Source organism: Mastomys coucha, unplaced genomic scaffold (genome assembly GCF_008632895.1).
Source record: "Mastomys coucha isolate ucsf_1 unplaced genomic scaffold, UCSF_Mcou_1 pScaffold7, whole genome shotgun sequence".
In the NCBI taxonomy this organism is placed as follows: domain Eukaryota; kingdom Metazoa; phylum Chordata; class Mammalia; order Rodentia; family Muridae; genus Mastomys; species Mastomys coucha.
Window position 1 is genome coordinate 66191334 of NW_022196913.1, and position 22587 is coordinate 66213920.

At 37.5% G+C, this 22587-nt stretch overlaps 1 protein-coding gene across 2 annotated transcripts; it reads right to left on the minus strand.

The window, feature by feature from the left end:
- Window positions 1-16021: 16021 nt before the first annotated feature.
- On the minus strand, window positions 16022-21136 carry LOC116081960 (cathepsin 7-like). Of its 2 annotated transcripts, none has more exons than XM_031358736.1 (8): window positions 21066-21136; window positions 19886-20022; window positions 19472-19594; window positions 19245-19388; window positions 18494-18718; window positions 17893-18055; window positions 17354-17471; window positions 16022-16410 (listed from the first exon to the last, which is right to left on the minus strand). In XM_031358736.1, exons 2-8 carry the CDS (start codon window positions 20009-20011, stop codon window positions 16311-16313), a joined length of 999 nt encoding a protein of 332 aa, XP_031214596.1. In that variant the 5' UTR covers window positions 20012-20022; window positions 21066-21136; the 3' UTR covers window positions 16022-16310. The 2 variants fall into 2 exon arrangements, with proteins under 2 accessions (XP_031214596.1, XP_031214595.1); XM_031358735.1 differs by having other exon boundaries at window positions 20896-21133.
- Between the last annotated feature and the right edge of the window lie 1451 nt (window positions 21137-22587).

Sequence of the window (22587 nt, forward strand, 5' to 3'; positions counted from 1 at the left end):
AAATACCTATTTATTCACTCTCTATACTGATACCTGTGATGATTGATTCAAAACATTGAATCTAATAATGTGCAGGTCCTTGACTTACAACAGTAATCCTGATAACTCAGGTCATCACAATCATTATTGCTATCTGATCACGAATCATATGTGATGAGATGTATCTCCCTCCACTGCACACTAGGTGATGCCTTCTCATCCTCACCTGTCTACAGCAAAGATCCTGAACTAGGCAGATTCCTGCTCCTGGTAGCTGATTCTGTTTCTCTGAAATATTTTTTTATGTCTACTGAGTCACTTTCAACTCTTTAGCAACAAAATACCTTTTATGTAACTATATGCTCTGCTTAGTGTCATTTATTCAGGGTATCCATCCTTATTGGCATATCCATGACCCTTACTGAAGTTATGTTGTAGCGAGTGTCAGAAAACAACTTTCCCATATACTTACATTTTCTTTTTTTAAAACACTATTCTAGGTGAGTAGGCAGCTTCATCAAACAGATAGAATGCTCTTACACAGACACAGGGAGTCTCAACCCTGATCATAACCTTAAGAATCAATACTCACCTCTCTGTTGGGTTCTTGGTATAGAGATTGTCAAGCAAATAACAGGATAGAGCAGAGGCATGAAATTGAATCTTGTAAATATCAATTCTCATCTCTAAGTCCTTTTTGTAACATGATATACATTGAAATGACTGCCAAGCTTGCAGTGTTAGCTGATAGCACCCCTGCATCTGCATCAGACTTCAAAGATATCCTTTATGTTTAAAGTTGGCTTTGTAAAGCAGCTCATCAGGTACATAAGGCTTCATTAATGTAACATCATGGTCAATAGCAATGCCATCATTAGGAACTGGAATTGAAAACAAATTTCTATACCTACCTCACACCTCTTGAGTCAGACATACAGGGAATTGTAACCAACCATAAAGATTTCTCAAGGACATAGGTTGGTTGTGACCTCCTTTAAAATTTGGGAGAGACTGTTGTAAAGTTATTTTCATAATGACAGGCAGTGAATATATAAACTGTTTAGGACAATGTTGATAATTGGAATTTACCTATAAATCCCATAAAAAAATAAGCAACATGGCAGAAATTATTTTTAGTAACTCTGGAACTATCCAGTCCCAATCCAGACCCATGCATTCCACTTGCTTGCCAATTCCCTCTCTATAACCCATAAGAGCACTCCTGTTCTCTTAGTGTCCTTTATCACTTCTGGGTCCCTCAATCTTTCCTGCATTACTTATGTAGGAGGAACCAAGCTCTGAGGGGAGGAACCAAATGGAGACTTCAAATCTAGTCTCTCTCTGTCTCTGTGTTTCTCTGTGTCTCTGTCTCTGTCTCTTCTCTCTCTGTCTCCTCTCTCTCTCTCTCTCTCTCTCTCTCTCTCTCTCTCTCTCTCTCTCTCTCTTCATAATGTCTGGCTGTGGGTCTCTGTACCTACTTTTATATGCTACCAGGGGAATTCTTTCTTATGAGGACTAGATATGGCACTAATTTCTGAGTATAGCAGAATATCATTAGGAATTATTTCATCAATTCTTTTGCCCAATTATGTTTGTTACTACCCTACGTCTTGGGGCTATCCAGCATCTGGTTCCTGGTCATTCAAGCAGTGTTGGACATGGATTTCCTCTCATGGAGTGGGCCTCAAATTCAATCAGGCACTGCACTACTATTGCCCAGGGATATTTTACACAGAGGTCAGAAATTTAGTAAAGGTTTTACACTTGGGTTTGTGTCTAAATTTCTCTTTTGCTAGGCAACAGAGTACCTTCTCACATAAGAAAGACTCAGGATGCAGGCATCAACTTAACCTCTACATTTTCAAAGAGCTATGTGGATGCTTTACTTGCCAATGGAGCTGTGCTATCAGTTTGAAGAGAGCAACTACCTGTCCCAACATCAAACTGGATTATTTGGGGATCTTCTTGGGGAACTGTCAGCCAAATACTCAAGCCAGTTCAACCCAGCTCTTGCACAGAAAGTATGGCCTGGAAATAAAAGATGGCAAGTTCAGAATTCATATCCTCCAGTACTTGGAATCCTCAGTCAGGTCACCTTCATAGATTCCAGGAAGATTCCATTACCTTAGGTTTTCATCTTTTCCCCAAATGCTTACCAATTCCAGCTGTCTCTCCCAGGACTCTCTCCTTCTCTACCTCCTTCCCTTTCCCCCACCGCCTGATCCCTTCCCACTCCTGTTTCATCTTGCTCTGGTCTACTAGGAAAGTCTTGTCTATTTCCCTTTCATAGGAAGAGCCATGCATCCTCACTAGAGTTCTCCTCGTTACCTAACCCCTCTGAATCTGAGAATTGTAGCTTTGTTATCATTTAATTAACAGCTAATATCTGTTTATAAGTGAATTCATAACATATTCATATTTCTGAGTCTGAGTTTCCTTACTCAGAATGATAATTTTCTGGTAGCATCAACTTGCCTGCAAATTCCTTGATGTTTTTTATAAGTATATGGAAATTTATATATTTTACATGCAGAATTATTTCTTTTAATTATTTTCTTTACATTTCAAATACCATCTTCTTCCCTTGTTTCTCCTCTAAAAAAACCCTATTCCATCCTCCCTCCCTGCTCATCAACCCACCCACTCCTGCTTCCCTGTCCCGGCATTCCCTTATACTGGGGCATCAAGCCTTCTCAGGACTAAGGGTCTCTCCTCCCACTGATATCCAACAAGGCTACCTTTTGATACATATTTGGCTGGAGCCATGGGTCCTCCATGTGTACTATTTGGTCTGTGGCTTATTCCCTAGTAGCTGTGAAGTACTGGTTGGTTTGTACTGTAGTTCCTCCTATGGAGCTGCAAACCCCTTCAGCTCCTTGGGTCCTTTCTCTAGATCCTCCATTGGGCTCAGTCCAATGGTTGGCTCAGAGCATCCACCTCTGTATTTGTCAGGCACTGGCAGAGACTCTCAGTAGACAGCTATATCAGGCTACTGTCAGCAAGCACTTGTTCACATCATGTCTGGGTTTGATAACTGTATATGGGATGGATCCCCAGGTGGGGCAGTCTCTGGACGGCCTTTCCTCTAGTCTCTGCTCCCCACTTTGTCTCTGTATCTCCTCCCATGGGTATTTTGTTCCCCTTTCTAAGAAGGACCAAAGTATCCATACTTTGGACTTCTTTCTTCTTGAGCTTCATGTGGTCAGTGAATTGTATCTTGGATATTCCAAGATTCTGGGCTAATATTCACTTATCAGTGAGTGCATACCATGTGTGTTCTTTTGTGATTGGGTCACCTCACTCAGGAAGATATTTTCTAGTTCCATCCATTTGCCTAAGAATTTCATGAATTCATTGTTTTTAATGGCTGAGTAGTACTCCATCATGTAAATGTACTACATTTTCTGTAACCATTCCTCTGTTGAGGGACATCTGGGAGCTTTCCAGTTTCTGGCTATTATAAATAAGGCTGCTATGAACATAGTCGAGCAGAAAACCGGTGGCTAATGCTTTAAAATCAAGAACTGACAAATCGACCTCATAAAATTGCAAAGCTTTTATAAAGCAAAGGACAGAGTCAATAGGACAAAACAGCAACCTACAGATTGGGAAAAGATCTTTACAAATCTTACATCTGATAGAGGGCAAATATCCAATATACAAAGAACTCAAGAAGTTAGACTCCAGAGAACCAAATAACCCTATGAAAAATGGGGTACAGAGATGTACAAAGAATTCTCAACTGAGGAATACTGAATGACTGAGAAGCACCTAAAGAAATGTTCAACATCCTTAGAGTCATCAGGAAAATGCAAATCAAAACAACCCTGAGATTCCACCTCACATCAGTCAGAATGGCTAAGATCAAAAATTCAGGTGACAGCAGATGCTGGCAAGGTTGTCGAGAAAGGGGAATACTCCTCCATTGCTGGTGGGATTTCAAGCCAGTATAACCACTCTGAAAACTAGTTTGGCGGTTCCTCAATCCTTTGTATGACCCCTTCAGTCATGGGTGTCAACTACAACTGAGGCTGCACCTTGACAATTGACCTTCCATGGCCTCTCACAGTGCTAAGCTTCAGCTGCTTTTCAGCTGACCCCTTCATGCCCTCAAAACCAGTACCATCTGGGTAAGTCTTACACATTACCAAATACAGCTGCAGCACAAGGTACAACCTTGGCTATCTCTGGAACATTGCTTCTTTGGGCTCTCAGCAAACACTTCCCAGAGGATGATGCTGGTCTCTCATTAATCACTGCCAGTTTCTTAGCTCCAGCTAACCAACATCAATTGTCCCAGAAGTCCCTTCTATTTTTCACTCTACAGCCAGAGCCACAGGGCTAAAGTTGCAGAGTTCTGCTGCTTGAAGGAGCTGAAACATTGCTCCTTTGTTCTATTACCAGCTTTCTGTTTTATGACTCACTCTCTGCCTAAGCTTGGATTTCGTGGTACTTTTCTGCATGGCTGTGTCTACTGTCATGCTGGGATTAGAAGCATGTACATCATGCCTGGATTTAAGCTTTTCTTCACCTAGAACCTGCTTTTTTCCCAGGCCGGTCTTTACTCAGAGAATCGTTTGTCTTTGTATCCTGTGATTAAAGGTGTGTACCACCATGCCTATATTTATCAGGGTAGGATCCTGCCCCAAAGTTCCACTCCCTTAATCTTTTATCTCCTAGAACACAGAATTCTGCTCAATTTCACCTCCTGGTACCCCTTTAATACTAGAATCATATATTTTAAATTTTTCTTTTCTAAGCTTGCTACACTCTTCACAAGATTTAACCAGAGAAAAATGTCTATAATGGCCCTTTCTGAGACTTCTTTTGTCCATAACCTGAGTCTCTTCACCTTAGCCTCAAGCAGATTCTTTGGACAATGGCAAAAATCAGCCACATTTTGCACCAAAATATCTTTTTTTTTTACTGCTTATTAAAATTGCTTTTTATTTCTTTTCATGTGAAGATTTTGTATTGTGCTGTGAACTCATCAATCAGCCATTTGGGATCGTTCTGACTGTATCCCTTATTTTACTAACACAGACAAGAGTTTATATAAACATTACTTTGAGTATCCATAACTACTTGAGCATAAAATATTTTTGGTTGGTTGGTTGGTTTTTTTTTGTTTGTTTTGTTTTGAGACACAGTCTCAAGCAGCCTAGGCCGGCCTCAGACTAGGCACCAAAATATCTTAGGAACAGTCTCTTAGCCACATGCTAAATTTCTTCTCCCATGAAAATTCTAGAACCAGGATTCCACACTTCAAATCACTCTCAGAAACAAATACTTCCTTATTCCTACTAGGATGGCTCACTAAGCCCCACTTAAATCATTCTACAGCTTTTCAAATCCAAAGTCCCCAAATCCATGTTCTTCCAAACAAAAGCATGGTCAGGCCTATCAGAGTAGTACCCCAATCACTGGTATCAACTTCTGCTTTATTATGGATTTACTGCTGTGAGAAGACACCATGACCAAGGCGACTCTTATAAGAACAACATTTAATTGGGGATGCTGAACAGGTTGAGAGATTCAGTTCATTATGATCAAGGTGGGAATATGGTACCATCTAGGCAGGCAAAGTGTGGGAGGAGCTGAGAGTTCCACATATTCATGTGAAGGCTGCTAGTAGAGTACTGGCTTCCAGGAAGCTAGAGTGAGGGTCTTAAGCCCATGCTCACAGTGATACACCTACTCCAATAATGCCAAATCTCCTAATAGTGCCAATCCATGGACCAAGTTATACAAACCATCAACTCTGGTATATTGACTTATTAATATGTTTGGATAATAGCTTCAAATAATATGAAACATATTTTTCATTCTAGCCAAACAAGTTAGAGAGTTGTATGATGAAAAAAATTTCAAGTCTTTTAAGAAAGTAATTAATAAAGATGTCAGAACATAGACAGGTCTCCCATGCCCATCGGTTGCATTAGCATAGTAAAAATGGCCATCCTACCAAAGGAAATCTATATATTCAACACCTCATAAAATTTCAATATAATACTTTACAGACCTTGAAATAAAAGTTCTCAACTTCATATGTGAAAACAAAACAAAACAAAACAACAAACATAAAACCCAGAATAGAAAAAAACAATTCTGAAAAATGAAAGAACTATTGGAAGTACTGTCAGTCCTCATTTCACATTGTATTTCAGAATTATGGTAATAAAGCCTGCATGATATTAGTATGAAAACAGATCTCTTGATCAATGGAATCAAATTGAACACCCAAGCAAAATCCACACACCTGTAACAAACAATATGCTTACATGCCATGCAAAGATTGCTCTTCTTCAAGTTTTATTTTTACTCTCATTTGAAATTTTAGGCTTTCCTTTAGTATGAAATAAATGAAAATATTATATTAATCTGTTAATTTTTTCTTCTTTAACTTTATTCAAAAATAGAAATTAAAATGTTTATAAATGAGGTTGTTTGTCTGGAAATTGAAATGTGTGGGAGCCCGATTTTCAGAATATTCTAGAATTCTATTTATGTCTTCTCTATTTTGCTGTGTCTACATACTTAAAATTAGGTGATGAAAAACTGAGGAGTGAATAGAAGGAAACAATATTCCATATATAATTTACTTCTTACACTTATAACCACACAGCTGAAATTTTACAACTAAATAATTTTGATACAGAAAGACATATTAACAAATCCTTCCTCAAAGTTTGACTCATTCTTTATAAACTACATTTTATCCAAAGGTAAACAATATCAACAACTGGAAACTCTGAAGAGCTGCACATGAATCTTTGTTGTAGCATTGGCCATTCTCGATGGTCTGAAGTGCTATTGTGTCATGCTAGAAGATGTTGGACTTGGGTTGATTCATGGTTCATGAAAAAGTTTCTGTAACAAGGATATATTGCAGCCAAATCCACCCAACAGAGGAGACTTTGCAAGCATTCTTCCATTTTTACTCTATTGTGCTGGAAACTCACCTTCCAGGGAAGTTAGGAGAAGGTAGGAAATAATGTTGAAACCCTCCAAAATGTGTGATAAACTGCAACATGAGCTTTTAAATGTGGCCAATCTGAGAGAGATGGTTTGGGATGTACATTTGAGCCACCAGATGCTAGCTTAGAGAGGAGCAAGCCTGAGGACACAATGATACATTAACAGACCCTTGCCTTACCTCTAATCCTTGGGTGCATCAATGGGACTAAATATGGATACCAATACTTCTTGTACAATGATCCTCCACTGTTCCAGCTAGAAAAAATAAAATGCTAAAGGGAGAAGTCATAGAGCTTAGGATTTAAAAGGCAGCATGGCAGGTGAAGGAAATGATAGTTTTGTGTTGGCGTTCCTTGGTGATCTTGAATCTCTATTAGGTTAGGCTCTGTGCTGAGAAATCAACATCAGGCAACAGTTTTGCATACTAAGATTGGGAAGACATAGTCAAATCAAAAGTGTGGAGTAAACACTCCCTTGCTCTGAACAGAATGTGTATGAATCTATTCTTGATCATTTTTCTAAAATTCTGGCAAGAGTAGTATTTTGAAAGACCTTTAAAATGCCAATTTTACAAAACACTTTCCCCATTGAAGGTTTGTTTAATGGAGACAAGACCAAACAAAGCAATATGAGACAAAGTTTTCCAAAACACCATTGAGTTTACTTTTTGTTGACTACTGGTTTTTAAGCATGAAACCTATCCTTAAGTATGGTTTCTATGCCCAGTAAGGCTTAATTGAAAAGTACTTTTCTTTGCAAATAACCATCAGTTAGAGAGGGCTTCTAAATTAGGGGTCAGAACTCATGTCTTCTTCCCCCCACTCAGTGCTATACCACTCTCTGTCTAAAACTTGTGAAGACCCTGTGAATGCTGCCCACGTAACTGTAAGTTCATATGTGTGTCAGGATGTAGTGTCTGGAAGACACTGCTTCCTTTGTGTCACCCAACCCCTCTAGCTCTTATAATCATTCTACTTCCTTTTCCCCATAGCTTCCTGAGTCCTGAGGGAAGAATGAAGACATCCCATTTAGTGACATAATATTCCAAGGTCTCTCACTCTCTATACTTTGTTATGCTCTTAGTCCATGTATTCATCCCATCTGTACAGGATTCAACTTTGTGATGATGGCTGAGAGATTCACTGACCGATGGATATAGTAGAACATTGTTAGGAATCATTTTAGTGTTATATTCCTCTAGCAGAGAAAGAGTATTTAGTCTTCCCCTAGGTCCATGGTTGTCTACTCTCATGTTCTTGGGCACCTGAGCAGTGTCAGACATGAGTTCTATCTCATAGAATGGGTCTCAAATTCAATGAGATAGTGGTTAGTAACTCCAACAATGTTTGTGCCACTATTGCACTGGCATATCATTCAGGAGGGCCAGCATTGTAGATTGCATAGTTTGTATCTAAGTTAGTGGTGACTAGTCTCATCTACCAATATGAAGAGTACCTTCAAATACCATAAACACTAGTCAATGGGGATGAAGGCTCTCATTAAACATCAGGTTAATTTGTCTATGTTGTCTTAAGCAATAGAAACTTGCCATCAGTTTGTGCAGAGCAACTAATAGCCTTGAAAATAACTTGAGTTGTTTGTTGGTGTCCTTGGGCCCTTTTGGCCAATCACTTAATTAACTGTAACCCATTTATGGCACTGGAGTTTACACTTGTTGGTGAAACATATGTGGTTGAGGCATTGTCTCTTCCAGTATTTGATGACACCATTTTTACTCCATAAATATTTAGGAAGCATGTTTTCATACAGGCCATCAAACTACCATCCTCCATAGTCCCTCCTTTACCCATTTCTTCCATTCCTTCCCCATTAAATCCTCTCACTATAGTCTTCTATAACAATATATCCTATCTCCCTTTCTTGGTTATCCTCTAGAATTTCACAATAAAACACATATGTGTGTAACATAGACAAAGAGGAACACATAGAGAGAGTGTTTGAGAAATGGAGAAAGAAGCTTCTACAGTAGTAAACTTAAATGTCCAGTATATTAAGAAATAGCAAATAATGCAGGTGGTCCTATTTCTTAGCCAGTGTTCAGTGAAATTCATTATTTCCAATGCATGATCAGCATTCTATTATTAGACAAGTCTTAAACATTTTACCAAATTCTTTTGCATTTATGATGCTTGCTATTCTCAAACAATACTTTAATGAATGTCCCCACCTATATGTTTACTGACATTCAGCAAATGATGTGATAAATTAGTCCTAGAAAATGAACATATGATAAAATATTCTACTCCTACATCTAATGATTGGAAATGTCCACTCCTCACATTTTTTAAAATAACACAATTCTTAGATCTTTATTTACATTTTATATTTTTATATTTTTACAGGTTAGTACTATGTTCACATCATTTTTACCCCATTTTCCTGCCACACCTTCAATGTACTCCCTACTCCCTCTCAATCTGATAACCTCTTCTTCTTATTTTACATTTATACATATACATATATATATATACATGTCTCTATATACATAAGTACGCTTATATATACTTAGGTATGACTGTGTTCATGTATAAATATATATTACATATTTGTAATATATATTTATACATATTACATATTTAGTTCATTTAGTGATGTTTGATGTGTTCAGATTTAACCACTTGGGATTGAATAACCTACTAGGAAGCTTATTCCTATAGAAAACTGGTTTCCCATCTCTCAGCAGAAATTAGCTGCCACTGAATTAAACTAATGGTGGCATATTTCTTATAGCCACATTGGGAAATCAATGGGTGATGTCATTATGCAGTTCTTGTTTGCAAAACAACATTGCTGAGATATCATGGTGACAGCTTCTCTGTCATGTCTGGAAATCAATGCCTGGCAGCACAATTACAATTCATATAGCTCTCACCTTGTCCCTTCCTTGTTTTCTTTTTTACTTTTAAATTTTCTAGAAACATAAATGGAGAAATTGCATTATAGATGTATCCATTGGAGTTATTACATAGTCACTTACTCTCTACATTTTGAACAGTGTATTTTTCTGTTATAATATTCAATTATGACAAAAGAAGTTTCTTTGATAAAGGGTTATAGTTATAATTCCCTGTAAATATGAGAAAACTACTTAGAGAGAGTTATAAATTATATTAAATTAGAAAACTAGATATAGTAGATTTTCTTTTAGGATCTATGACCTCCAGCCTCAGGTAGTTAGCTTGATTTACAATACCAAGCAAGAATATTCTCATACTGATAAATCCTTAAGTCCATTTAGACAGAAGTTGCTTTTCACCATGATAAAAATGTTGCTGTCAAACTATTGGATATATCTTACAAGGTTTGTTATTAATGTGATTTATAGAAATTACAGCTTGAAGAGACTATTTAAGTCTCTCTCTCTCTCTCTCTTTCTCTCTCCCTCTTTTTCTCTCCCTCTCTCTCTCTGTGTGTCTGTATATTATGTGCTTGACTGTGTGTGCGCTTGATTTTGTGTGCATTCTTGATTGTGTGTGTTTGATTGTATGTATGTTTGACTGTGTGTGTTATTTTCTTTGTATGTTTGATTGATTGTGTGTGTGTGTGTGTGTGTGTGTGTGTGTGTGTGTGTGTGTGTATTTTAAATGACATTATGTCATATAAACTGTCTCCCAACAGGAGTCACAGACTAACAGAATCCTCAATGCCATATAAGGACAATGTTTCTTCGGTTTGTTGATCAGATGAATCCAAGAGACATCCAGAACAACATAAAGCCTTGGGACAGGGTGGGAGAAGCAGAAGTTATAGGGCATGATAGGACAAATAACATTGTGTAAGCCAACTGCCATCAGATCTATTGCTTTAATTTTAATATTTATTTAAAATTCTTTTAATGTGCAAGTCATCATCTTTATAAATTCAAAGTTATCATTTCTACCATCATGATTATTAGCAATTATCATTATCACAAAACTACTTCCACTAAAATGAGAGTCTGTCTTCCTGGTATTTCCAAAACACTTTTATCAATGTGAAAACCAACTTCTGTTTAAATGGACTTAAGGACCCATTAGTATGAGGAAATTCCTGCTTGGTATTGTAAATCTAGCTAACTACCTGTGGTTGCGGAAGTCATAGACTCTGGATATACCTTACTTTTATTGTATTCCTCACAGAAACCTCAAGAAATGGAGCTTACATATGTGACTGAAAATCCCAACACAATATTCCTCATTGCTTACCAGGATTTGGTTCACTGAGATTTCAGTTCCCAACACAAAAATCTGCAAATCACATATTCTCTATTCATTTCTATCTGGTACATGAAGAACATGTAAAGGATACTAAGCAGTAAAGAGAGATGAAGTTGATGACAACTGAAGAAAATTACCTAGTTTTGGCTTCAGTGACAACATAAACATTTGTTACCAAAAGCAATCAAGTCATCATTGTTACTAAGGGCATTATGAAACTCCATATTCTCCATAATTTGTTCTCTAGGTTCTAGCTGAAGAACCATACCTTTAGAAATGTGGCAGTGACTCACTGACATGACAATAAAAGATGCTGAAGAATTCACATCTTTGGTTAAGAATAGGTCTTCCTCATTATCATTTTTACATCAACTCCATTTGTTTCACAGCAAATGGCTATTGCAAGAATAAGGATATGCACTACTGAACTGTTTTTACTTAATGTGTGTTGTGAGAGCTACAACTCACAGTTATTCGTTCTGTTTCTTATTGATGTGAAGAAGTTTAAAGTGACACCTTATCTGTACTCCTTTGACTTTCTTATATTCTGTGAAGAAAGTATGGTGTCATACACAAAGTGCTATGACAAGGGTGATTTTTAAGGGCCATGAGAATGATTCTGACAGGTGGCCCCAGAGCACATAGGACCTAGGAGCAACAGTTAAGCAATATGGCCTTCCCAAAGAGATAATGCTTTTCCTCCTCAGCAGGTGATTCAGCAGCATTAGTCACTATTTCCGGACAGAGCCCAGTAGCATCTCTAAACACAGATCTTTAGAACTCAGTGACCTGTATCCTAATGTTCCTTATGATGAAGACAGGAACTTCCTTTACTTCAGGTGCAGTAACCAGATCTACTGAATCTGCTACCAACAAAAAGAAATTGTAATATTCTCAGACAAAAAAAAAAAAGAAAGAAAGAAAGAAAAAAAAATACTTGACAGAAAATTTAATACCTGATTGGTTCGGACATGGGATCTGACCAGGAAATAAAAGGTAAAAAGGGAGAATATAAATCAATAAAGAAATGAATATCACTGGGCAGTGGTGGCACATGCCTTTAATCCCCGCACTTGGGAGGCAGAGGCAGGTGGATTTCTGAGTTCAAGGCCAGCCCAGTCTGCAGAGTGAGTTCCAGGACAGCCAGGGCTACACAGAGAAACCCTGTCTTGAAAAATAAATAAATAAATAAATAAATAAATAAATAAATAAGATCAAAGATAAGTAAAACAGTTTAAATGCCATACAATATATAGGTGTGGAATCAGTAGTCATCAAGGTAAATTGGAATCAAAATCTGACTTCCTAACTTGCAAATGTGTAGCATGATCCATCAAACAATTAAATATTCATTGCAAAGTCACATTATGAAGCCTATAACCCATGATTCATTCTTTCTGGAACAATCAGAAAACAAATGCAGCAACTAGGAGCTGACAAAAGGTCAGCCAGATCCTCACAGGGCCCAGATAAAACCTCTGGAAAGCCTAAATAAAGGAACATTATCAATCAAAGAAAAAAATAAAATTTGAGACAGCTACATTGTTTTAAACACCAAAAAGAAAAGTATAAGCAAATGCATTGACTTTAGTGATACAGAACAGAAGAACAACATAAGAGAGTAAAAGGATTCATTTTGTGAGAATCTTATTGAGTCTCTTTGCACTGATATTCATAATATCTGAAGTTCTTTTTCTTTGTTTGGTCTTTGTGTGGTTTAGGTATCAGCATAAGTGTGAATTCATAGAATGAATTAGGTAGTATTCCTTCTGTTTCTATTTTTTGGATTAGTGTGAACAGTATTGGTATTTCGTTGTCTTTGAACATCTGATAGAATTCGGCACTGAAACCATCTTGTCCTGACTGTCTTGTTTGGGAGAATTTTTGTGACTGCTTCTATTTCTTTATGGGTTATGGGACTGTTTAAATGGTTTATCTGATCCTGATTTAACTTTGGTATCTGGTGTCTGTCTAGAAAATTCATCCATTTCATCTAGATTTTCCAGTTTTGTTGAGTATAGGCATTTGTAGTAGGATCTGATGGTTTTTTTTTAATTTCTTCAGTTTCTGTTGTTATGTTTCTTTTTTCATTTCTGATTTTGCTAATTTGGATACTGTCTCTGTGCCCTCCAGTTAGTTTGGCTAAGGGTTTATCTATCTTGTTGGTTTTCTCAAAGAACCAGCTCCTAGTTTCCCATAAGAATGAGCACAAGGATACCAATGGAAAAGTTAGGGTAAGGACTAAAGGACCTGAAGGGGTTTATAACCCCATAGGAACAACACCAGTATCAACTAATTGAACCTGCCCAGGTCTCCCAATGACTAAACAATCAACCAAAGAGTACACATGGAGGGAACCACACTCCAGCTGCATATGTAGCAGAGCATTGACTTATCTGGTATCAATGAAGGCTTGATACCCCAGCGTAGGTTGATGCTAATGCAGTGAGACTCATGTGGGTTGGTGGGAGGGAAACACCCACATAGAGGCACAGGGAGGTGATTGGGAGATTGTAGAGTGGAAACAAGGAAAGGGGACAACATTTAAAATGAAAATAAATAAAATAATCAATAAAAAAAGATCTTTAAATAAAAGACAGTAAATTGGCTCCACACTAGGATAAACTGCTAAAAGACATTGATAGATTGTGGAGCATTTCTCTATTAAAAAAAATGGGACAATATATCTCTACTTCCTCACTAAAATGAGTTGGGGTCAACATTTCTCTACCAGTACCAGTGGCACTGAACTTGCCCTCACAACAAAGATAACTAGAATTACATGTATCCCAAGGTCCCTAGTAATATAAGTGATGATTACATATATCACTTCATATAAGCAGAGACCTCAATCAGCAGGAAAGTGGAAGGTTAATCCTACTAATAGGCTGTCTGAGCAAACAGTGTATTTTTAGCTCCTTATCACCTGCTATTAGTAGATTTTAGAGAGCAAAAATGGTTAAGCATATATAAAAGCCTGTCTCCTTTGTAATCTATTAATGCTGCAAGGAGATGATTATTAAATTCATTTTTATTATATTTATTAAAGACTTAAGAATTTGCCAGTTGGCAAGTTAGTCCAGGAAAAGATCAACAAAAATATGATAATCAGGCCTTACAGCCTCTGAGACAAAAGGCTTCAGAACTCAGTTGTCTACAGAATTATGATCTTGTAAAAACCTTGACAGCAAGGTTACCCTCTGACCAACTAGACCCTGACCAGAAAGAGACTGGTCAAATCCTTTCAAACAAGGCTCTTTTGCTTTTTCCACCCTTGACTCCTGATTGTCTGAAATTCCTATGTGATCCCACGTCATGAGTATACAAAACAAAGTACACACACATACACATACAGGCACAAACACAGAGATGCAGACAGAGAAATGGAGCATAAAATATATAGTTCTAAGTGGGTTGTCTTCATCCAATCTCTCCCTGCAGACCTCGGGGAATCCTCCTAGAGAAAAGGCAGAAACACTGTAAGAGCTACAGAGTATAGAGGGCAGCAAGAGAACAAAGTTCTCTGAACCAATTGTACAAGGCTCATATGAGTTCACAGAGACTAAAGCCACTAGTACAGGCCTTATATGTGTCTTAGCAGGTCTCCTGAATGTATATTATAGCTTTCAATTTAGTACTTTTATGAGACTCCTCACTGTGTGAACAAGAGTGCTTTTTTTTTTTTATCTTTTCTTTCTCTTGGTTTGCCTTGCCCAAACTAAATGTAAGGACTTTAGTTTTATCTTATATTTTATTTCATTATATGTTCTTGTTACCTCTTTGAAGTATGTTATTTTCTAATAAGAGACAGACAGAGAATGGACCCAGATGAAAGGATTGGGGGATAAACTTCCAGCTCAAGATAACAGTAATCAGGATAAATTTTACTTTGACTTGTGGCTGCCATCAAGAACAGGAAAAAATTTCACTATGAAAATGGACCTCCCCTTCCAGTTCTGTTGCAGTTGATCATCTGCCCAACCACAGATTTGTATTAACAATGTCATGTCTTTATAAAAGTTATAAGTAGGATATATATATATATAAAAAAAGAAGTGTGAGACAAAGAAGATTCTGGCTTAGCAGGCCTACTTGTCCATCTAGATGTACAGAAGAGCTGAACTATCTCTAGATAGGACCATGCAAGTGAGGTTATTGAGACCCAAAGGCCTGCCACTGAAATCAAGCACCGGGAAGCTGAAACAAGGTCTGACTATACTGGTGATATATTCTAATGCTATATAGATGCTTGAGCCCACAAATAGTGATACATAGCATATCCCAGTGGAATAAGTACTTAGACGTGTGTATTTCTATTTTTCGGTATATACTTTCATATGGTAAAGAAAATTGCACCAGGCAAGTATGCTCTAGCTAGAAAAACTATAGACAAAAGCCTGCATTAAAATGATTCTGTCATCACTCAGCATGGCAAGGGAGTAAACTTTTCAAAGTGTATCCTTGTAGCTGAAGATACAATCACCTTGATGTCTATGACCCAGTCACAAGGAAACTCACAAAAGATTGGAGTACTGAAGAGGTGGGTGTCACAGCCCAGCACCCTGCAGAGGTGTCGCATGTGGGGTTATCCTATTGCACAGAGAAGCCAATACTTGAAAGTGAGTTGTCATGCCAGCTAAAAATGCAAAGTACAGATGTTTTCATATAATCTTTTACACTGCAGCTGCTGGTATAAAAGGGCAAAAGCTAACTACGAAATAGCATCCGTCACAGAGGAGCCACGCATTCTTCCTCCCATGACATCAGCACCACATTAAATTCTATCATCAAGAAAAATTTTGTGTTCGAACATAAAAATGTCACTGGACAAAAATAGAGAAGATAGATAACTTTATAATTAACTTTTATTTTTAAGAACAGCATTTGGTACAATGAAAAAAATTAAAAGCAAGTCATTACAGAACTCAACTGTACAAATCAGTTCAGAACATCGCTACAGCAGTGGTCATGACTTACTAAACCAAACATACCACAGATTTCACTTGCTGCTTTGCTGTTTGGTGACACAAATGTTGTTTGCTTTTTATACAGCAGAGGCTGGCCAGTTTGAATAGGATGATATTCTTCTATATCTGTTGACTTAATATCTTTCCTTCCTTGACACACTCAGGCAGCTCACAATACAGGGTACATGGCATAAGAAGCAATTCCACAGTAGTTGTTCTGATCTCTGGGAAGCTTCATATAGCCTTTTTCTCCCCAATTTTCACCATGGCTGAAAGAAATTAGGTTTTCCACTTATAAAAATAGAAATAGTATAAAGGATTGTTACAACAAATCTGCATTTTGAGCACTGAACTACAGGCCAACTTAACAGAATTCATCAGAAAATTCACATGGTCAATTACCAGAGTACCAAGAATTATCTTATAAAAGACATGGCATGAAAAATCAGGATGTTATTCTGCCAACAGGTTGTTCAGAAATAACAATTAATTGAAAAATAGAAAATTAATGGCCACAACTATGATATTGGGCCCCATGGAAATTAGTGATAAAATCTGAACTCCATGGCTATACATTATATGTTAGTGGATACAGACAAAGAGGGACTAGCCAGATAATGTGAATGTAAGTTATAGAGTTTGATTACAAGTTCCACTTAAGGCTAGGATAAGGCTGAAGATAGAGCTTCAGACTAGGGGCACATTGAACTTTGTCAACAGAAAAAAAAATCCTGCCTAGCACCCATGTAAGTGAGCTCACAATCCACTGTAATTGGATCTCTGGGGAAAAAATGGTGTCTTCTGATATGGAGAAACATCTGTCCCCACAAAGAAATCATTCATACAAACACACAACTCACAAATAAATGGCAATATTTTGTAAATATAAGATATTTTCCCAGTCAAACTGTAATTGAGGAAGCCAGGACATAACTGGAAAGAACTGCATAAATATAACCTCAAAACAGAAAACTCTAGGATCAGAAAAACTTGAACCTCAGTTCATATGATGAGAAAGCACTGAGGAAGGCAACTGATATCAATATCACACCCCCCCACATTCACACAGACACATACATTTGAACAACAAAAAAGAATAGGTTCCTTTTTCAATTTAATGCAACAATGCTTTCTGTGACTAGTATCTAAAATCTAACTACAAATAGAAAATCCACTTGGATCTTAAAATCAAGTAACTTTAGAAATTTATACCTATTCTTTAGCAGCCAGTATTTCCTGTTCTCTGACTCGCGGCCTTCATAACCATAGCCAACCAATAGTAAACCATGGTCAAGATTATCACGTCTGCACTTTGGCTCATGATATATACCTGAAAAATAAAATCAAGGGAATGAAAGGTTCCAGAAAGCTGATCATGACCATAGGCAACAACAGGAAGTGAGGCATTTCTAATCTGACTGAAATGACAAAACATCATTTCTTACACCCATATAAGATGGCACATTGACACCTTTCATTTTTACTAATAGAAAGTCATTCCAGGAAGTCATAACTGAACATAAATTACCTTCTTCAAGGCACTCTTTAGAGTTCAGTGCAACTCAATATCTTAAGATACACCAAGCAGAGAAAAGTAGAGTAAAAAAAAAGCTGAAAGATAATGATAAGTAATGATGTACTCACATGCATTGAAATGTCATGTCTCTTAGAAACAACACACTTGATTAGTGCATGGATAAGCAAAGGGGTACTAGCATTCTTCATTAATATCTAGAAGAAAACATGTTTACCTCCTCGATATGTACGAAAGGATGGGTGTGAACCATCAATTGCAACAGCAATGGGTCCATGAGCTACCAGAGCTTGCAAAAGAGCTTCTTCATTCCTTGGTACAACAAAAAAGCGGGTGACCTTAGCAACAGAGCGTTCAGGACGGTACCGGCACTGCTTTACCTATAAAAGATAAAGTTACAAGACTTGGTGACTTTAATCTACCCTCTGGACATCATGACTCAAAACCATAACACTCTACACTTTGCAATGTAACACCACCATGTCTGTGCTTCTATACATCATCTCAGGCAGTGAAATGTGATGGAGATATTTGGAGTTGAAAGTCAGCTCTCATGTCTTCAATGACATCTCTTATGCATAAAAGAATTTCATGGTGTATAACTGTATTATATGTGGAATGGTTTGCACATCCTTCATATTCATAGAAACAGGAACCAGAGAATCAAACAACTATGAAGTGGTGGGTACTGTAAGGGCAGCACTGATGGAGCACAGAGAGATTCTGCATTCAATGTAAGCTCTGAATACAGTGTATTTTTCTGATATTTTCCTCTTGCCCAACCTGAACTGAAATGACAAGACAGGAAGTTCACTTACCCTTCCTTCATATGGATAGGTTGCCTCAGCCTCCAGACCTCCATTGTTCTTCACATATTGAAAGGCAGCATAAGGTTTGCCTCCGTCACAGCCCTTGTTGCCATAAGTTACTGAGCAGTCTATTAAATTCTGTACACTCAGTGGGATCAGTTTGCCTGTTTTCTTGAACAGATGACTTTCTATGCTAGCGGCCACAGAAAAAGCCCAACATGCACCACATCCTCCCTAAGCAGAGAGAAACAGAATGCCATATGAAAAAAGCAGTTCTATACTTTATGAAAAAAAGGAGAACTATCAGCATTTGATGGATGCCTAGGTAAGAGGGGTCAGTCTCCATAGGGAGTTGTCTCATACTACAGTGAGTAGCCCAACAAGGACACATATACACATAAAGCTGTGATCTACTGTACTGCATGTGTGATAAATGTCATTAATGGAATAAATTAAGTCTGGAGAGAAATTCAGTGGAATCATAGGGGGAGATTCAAAACTAAGTAATGCACAGAAATGATACTGTACATATATGGACTTATAATTGCTAAGGAATTTTTTAGGGCTTCCTCATTACTTGGGACAACCAAGAAACATTTGGTACTAGCAACAGAATGCTAAGAACAGTACCTGTGGCTTTCAGGTTATAGAAAAGTGTTTATTGAACCACATGTCATACCACAGTCAAATAACACTGGCATGTCAATAGCATGTTGTATCCTTAGTAGTTGAGTGATACAGGCATGCGATGCTGTCATACCTGGCTTCTCACTGGAGTCACATAGCCTTTCGTTCTCCAATCCAAAGTTTTAGGGGTGACGAGGTTGCGTTTCTGAATGCGTTTCCCATTTCTTAGAGTAAGAGATGAGCTTTCTGTAATCATTTTCCTCATTTCTTCACCAGACTTCACAGAAAAGAACATCAAGACTCCGTTTAAACAACAAAACAGCAAAGGCAGAAATATGAATCAATTTAAGTCATGCTCACCATGTCACCAAATTCATTCATTTCTATGGTGAAGTTTTTCATCCACAGGCCATTCTCTACAATGTGCTCTTTAATCAATTTCACATTTTCTTCCCACACTGCTCTCTTCTGTTTTTCCTCCTCCTGGAAATACATGTAATTGATGACATTTACTTCTGATGATGCTTTTGCCTTAGCTGACCATGTGGACTTGCTGCTACAGATATGTAAAGGTCATAGAGAGGGATCTCAGGAAAACAAACAAAGTCACTCCCAACCCTCTGATGAACAGGAATGTGGTCACCTTGTGTTTACCCCATGTCACATCACTACCTCAGGTAGGTGTTTCATCTAAGGCTACTATTATATCCATGAAAACCCAATATGAGCAAGAATTCTCTAGAAGGACCCTCTTTGTATGTGTATGTGACCTACTGGGGTGTATGTTCTGTCGTTGCTCCCCTTCCACTCCTCCCACTCGGCATCCAAATTATAATCAGGTTTCGGAGCAGCCAAGGCCACTCCCAAGCACAGGATGGCCAAGAAGACAGCAGGAGTCATGTCTCAAGTACCTAGATAATAAAGAAAAACAAATCAGAAACTACACCAACCCTTTTCATAAATTACACCATCCATGCTGGAGAAAAATATTCTATCTACTCTGCCAGATGTTTACTCAAAGATTTTAGAATTGGCTAAATATTAATTTGGACTAAAAATTCTCTGGGTGGCATTTAGTTTTAACTTAAAACTATACAGCATGTGGGCAAAGTTCTAGACCTGTAAAATGGCATAAACTGCAAATTTACATAATCAGAGATTACCATGGACATCAAATTTAAGAACCAACATATCTAGGAACTTGCAGCATTTATCTAAGAATTTGTAGTGATACAAAATTCTTATGTAACATGTGATTGTAAGTCAGAAGTTTCTGAAGGTTCTTCTGGACTTGGGACTTAGATTGTATCACATCCATTTCTAGAGATGGAGATAAGTTTACTTGAAACATCCCCTTTTCAAAGGAAATATTCTAGACTTCCCTCCTTAGAAAATATACAGTAAATAAAAGTTACTAGTACTCTATTCTACCTTGAGACATTGCCACACTTTCATAACTTCAATGAGAAAAATCTCACATGGGAAGGATACTGGAAGCCAATGCCACCAGGGATGATGAAGTAATACATAAAGACACTTGAGCACTTCACAATCAGGTCAAGCCAGGTTTCATAAGCCATGCCTCTTTTTGGCTAGAGACATGCACCCTACTACTTCCTCTGCATATGACAAACATGAAAATGAGCTTTTATTTAGTGGTGATGATCAAAAACAATAAATATCTAGTTTCAGGGTGAGATGAACATGTCCCTATTGTGCATGATACTAGCTGTCATTCTCTCTGAAAATTACCAGACATGGAATAAATTGGAACCCATACAAACCTGGATCCAGGAGTGGCTTGGATTCCTCTCTGAGTTCTCTACTCTCTCCCACTTCCACACAATGGTTTTGCTGAAGTTTAGAAGATATTATTATTTATGAGTTTTATCTGATTTTTTTTCAAGGAGTATCTGAAGGATTCCTCCCAGGGAAAGCAGAATCAGGGCCCCACCTGTGATTATTGTTGCTGTCTTGGTGCGCTCCACAATCTCTTCAGAGGTTGCTGAGCTGTCAGGATCTGAACCAACAACATCTCACTATGAGTTTAAATACCAAGTCAGCCCTCTTCATCAACCTTTTCCTTCTACCGATTGGCTATAAGGTTCACTGAGTCAGGCCTCCAGGTTTCTACTGAGATCTGATCTTACCTGTCCTGGAGGGGTGGATGTGGGCTTCCTTTAATAGAAAGAGGAGAACTGAACTTATGGACCTTCACAGAGAACATTACAGAAACACCTTTAGGCTATGTATTTTATAATAGCCAGTCATTTTATCTCAATAGAACCTCAAAATGAGAATTAGGAAGTTTCCTCAAAAAGCTTTGAAGATTTCTGTCTAATACTTACTTTAGAATAAGAGGTGGGTTAACAGCATTAAGTAGGCTGAGTTAGCATATTTTACACTTGTATTTCATGTTTAATAAATAGCTATATTGAAATTCTATGAGAACACAAACCATAATATGCATTCTTTCTGGTGTCTCAGAAAGAAACACAACTGGTGTTCTTGAAAAGCCTAAAGTTGCAGGGTAACTCTGTGTAGAAAGTGTTATTCAAGCCCCAAATCAAATGAGGAAATGAAGGCCCTAGTAAATGTGATCTCATGAAACTATCTGATGTTTCTCTAATTGAGGTTGAATAGCCATTACTAAGCACCATTAGACCTGTCAAGGTAATCATTCAGTAACACATATATTATCTAAAATTTCCCATATTCAGATTTTAGGTATAAATTTCAATTGCTTTTGGGATATCATCATTGGTATGCAAACACCACTAAGCATATCTTAGGAAAGGTTTCATCCATTTTCAGAAAACTGTGGACACAATGATCTTGTAATCCCTGTCTTCAGTCTCAGCATTAGTTACTTTATTTTATCTGTTTAGGGATTTGCTTGCTACCATAGGTGGAGTGCTTTTCCTTACCATGATGGAGGTAATTTCCACTGTACCAGTACTGAAAAGACAGCTATTAGGAAATAAGTTAGTCCCTAGCATGTACAATCAAATTATCCTTCTCTATTCAAGTTACATAATTTTTATTACATGGACACACCATATTCTGTTTTGTATTCAATGTGTCATTTTGTTGCTTCTTTTAATCAAGAATATCACGTGTGTTGCTTGTCTACATCACATACCCAACTTGTACAAAATCGAAACTTAGCCAATAAAATTTTAAATAAAGGATAAACAGTGAAGAAAATTTATGCCATGAAGTATAATGCAATATTAAGACTGTATGTCTTTGAAATGCATAATTATCATTTTCTACTTTATAATACCTGATGTTCCAGATTCAGAGTTCTAAGTGTCTGCTCACAATATCTATGCACATCCTTGTACTATCCCATTTCCGTGAAGAATCCTGATAAGTCAGGTCATTCACTACAAGTCATTATTGTTATCTGATCACCCTTCAAATCTGATCAAGGTTCACTTCCTCCACAGTAAGGTCCTTGGTAAGGTCCACTC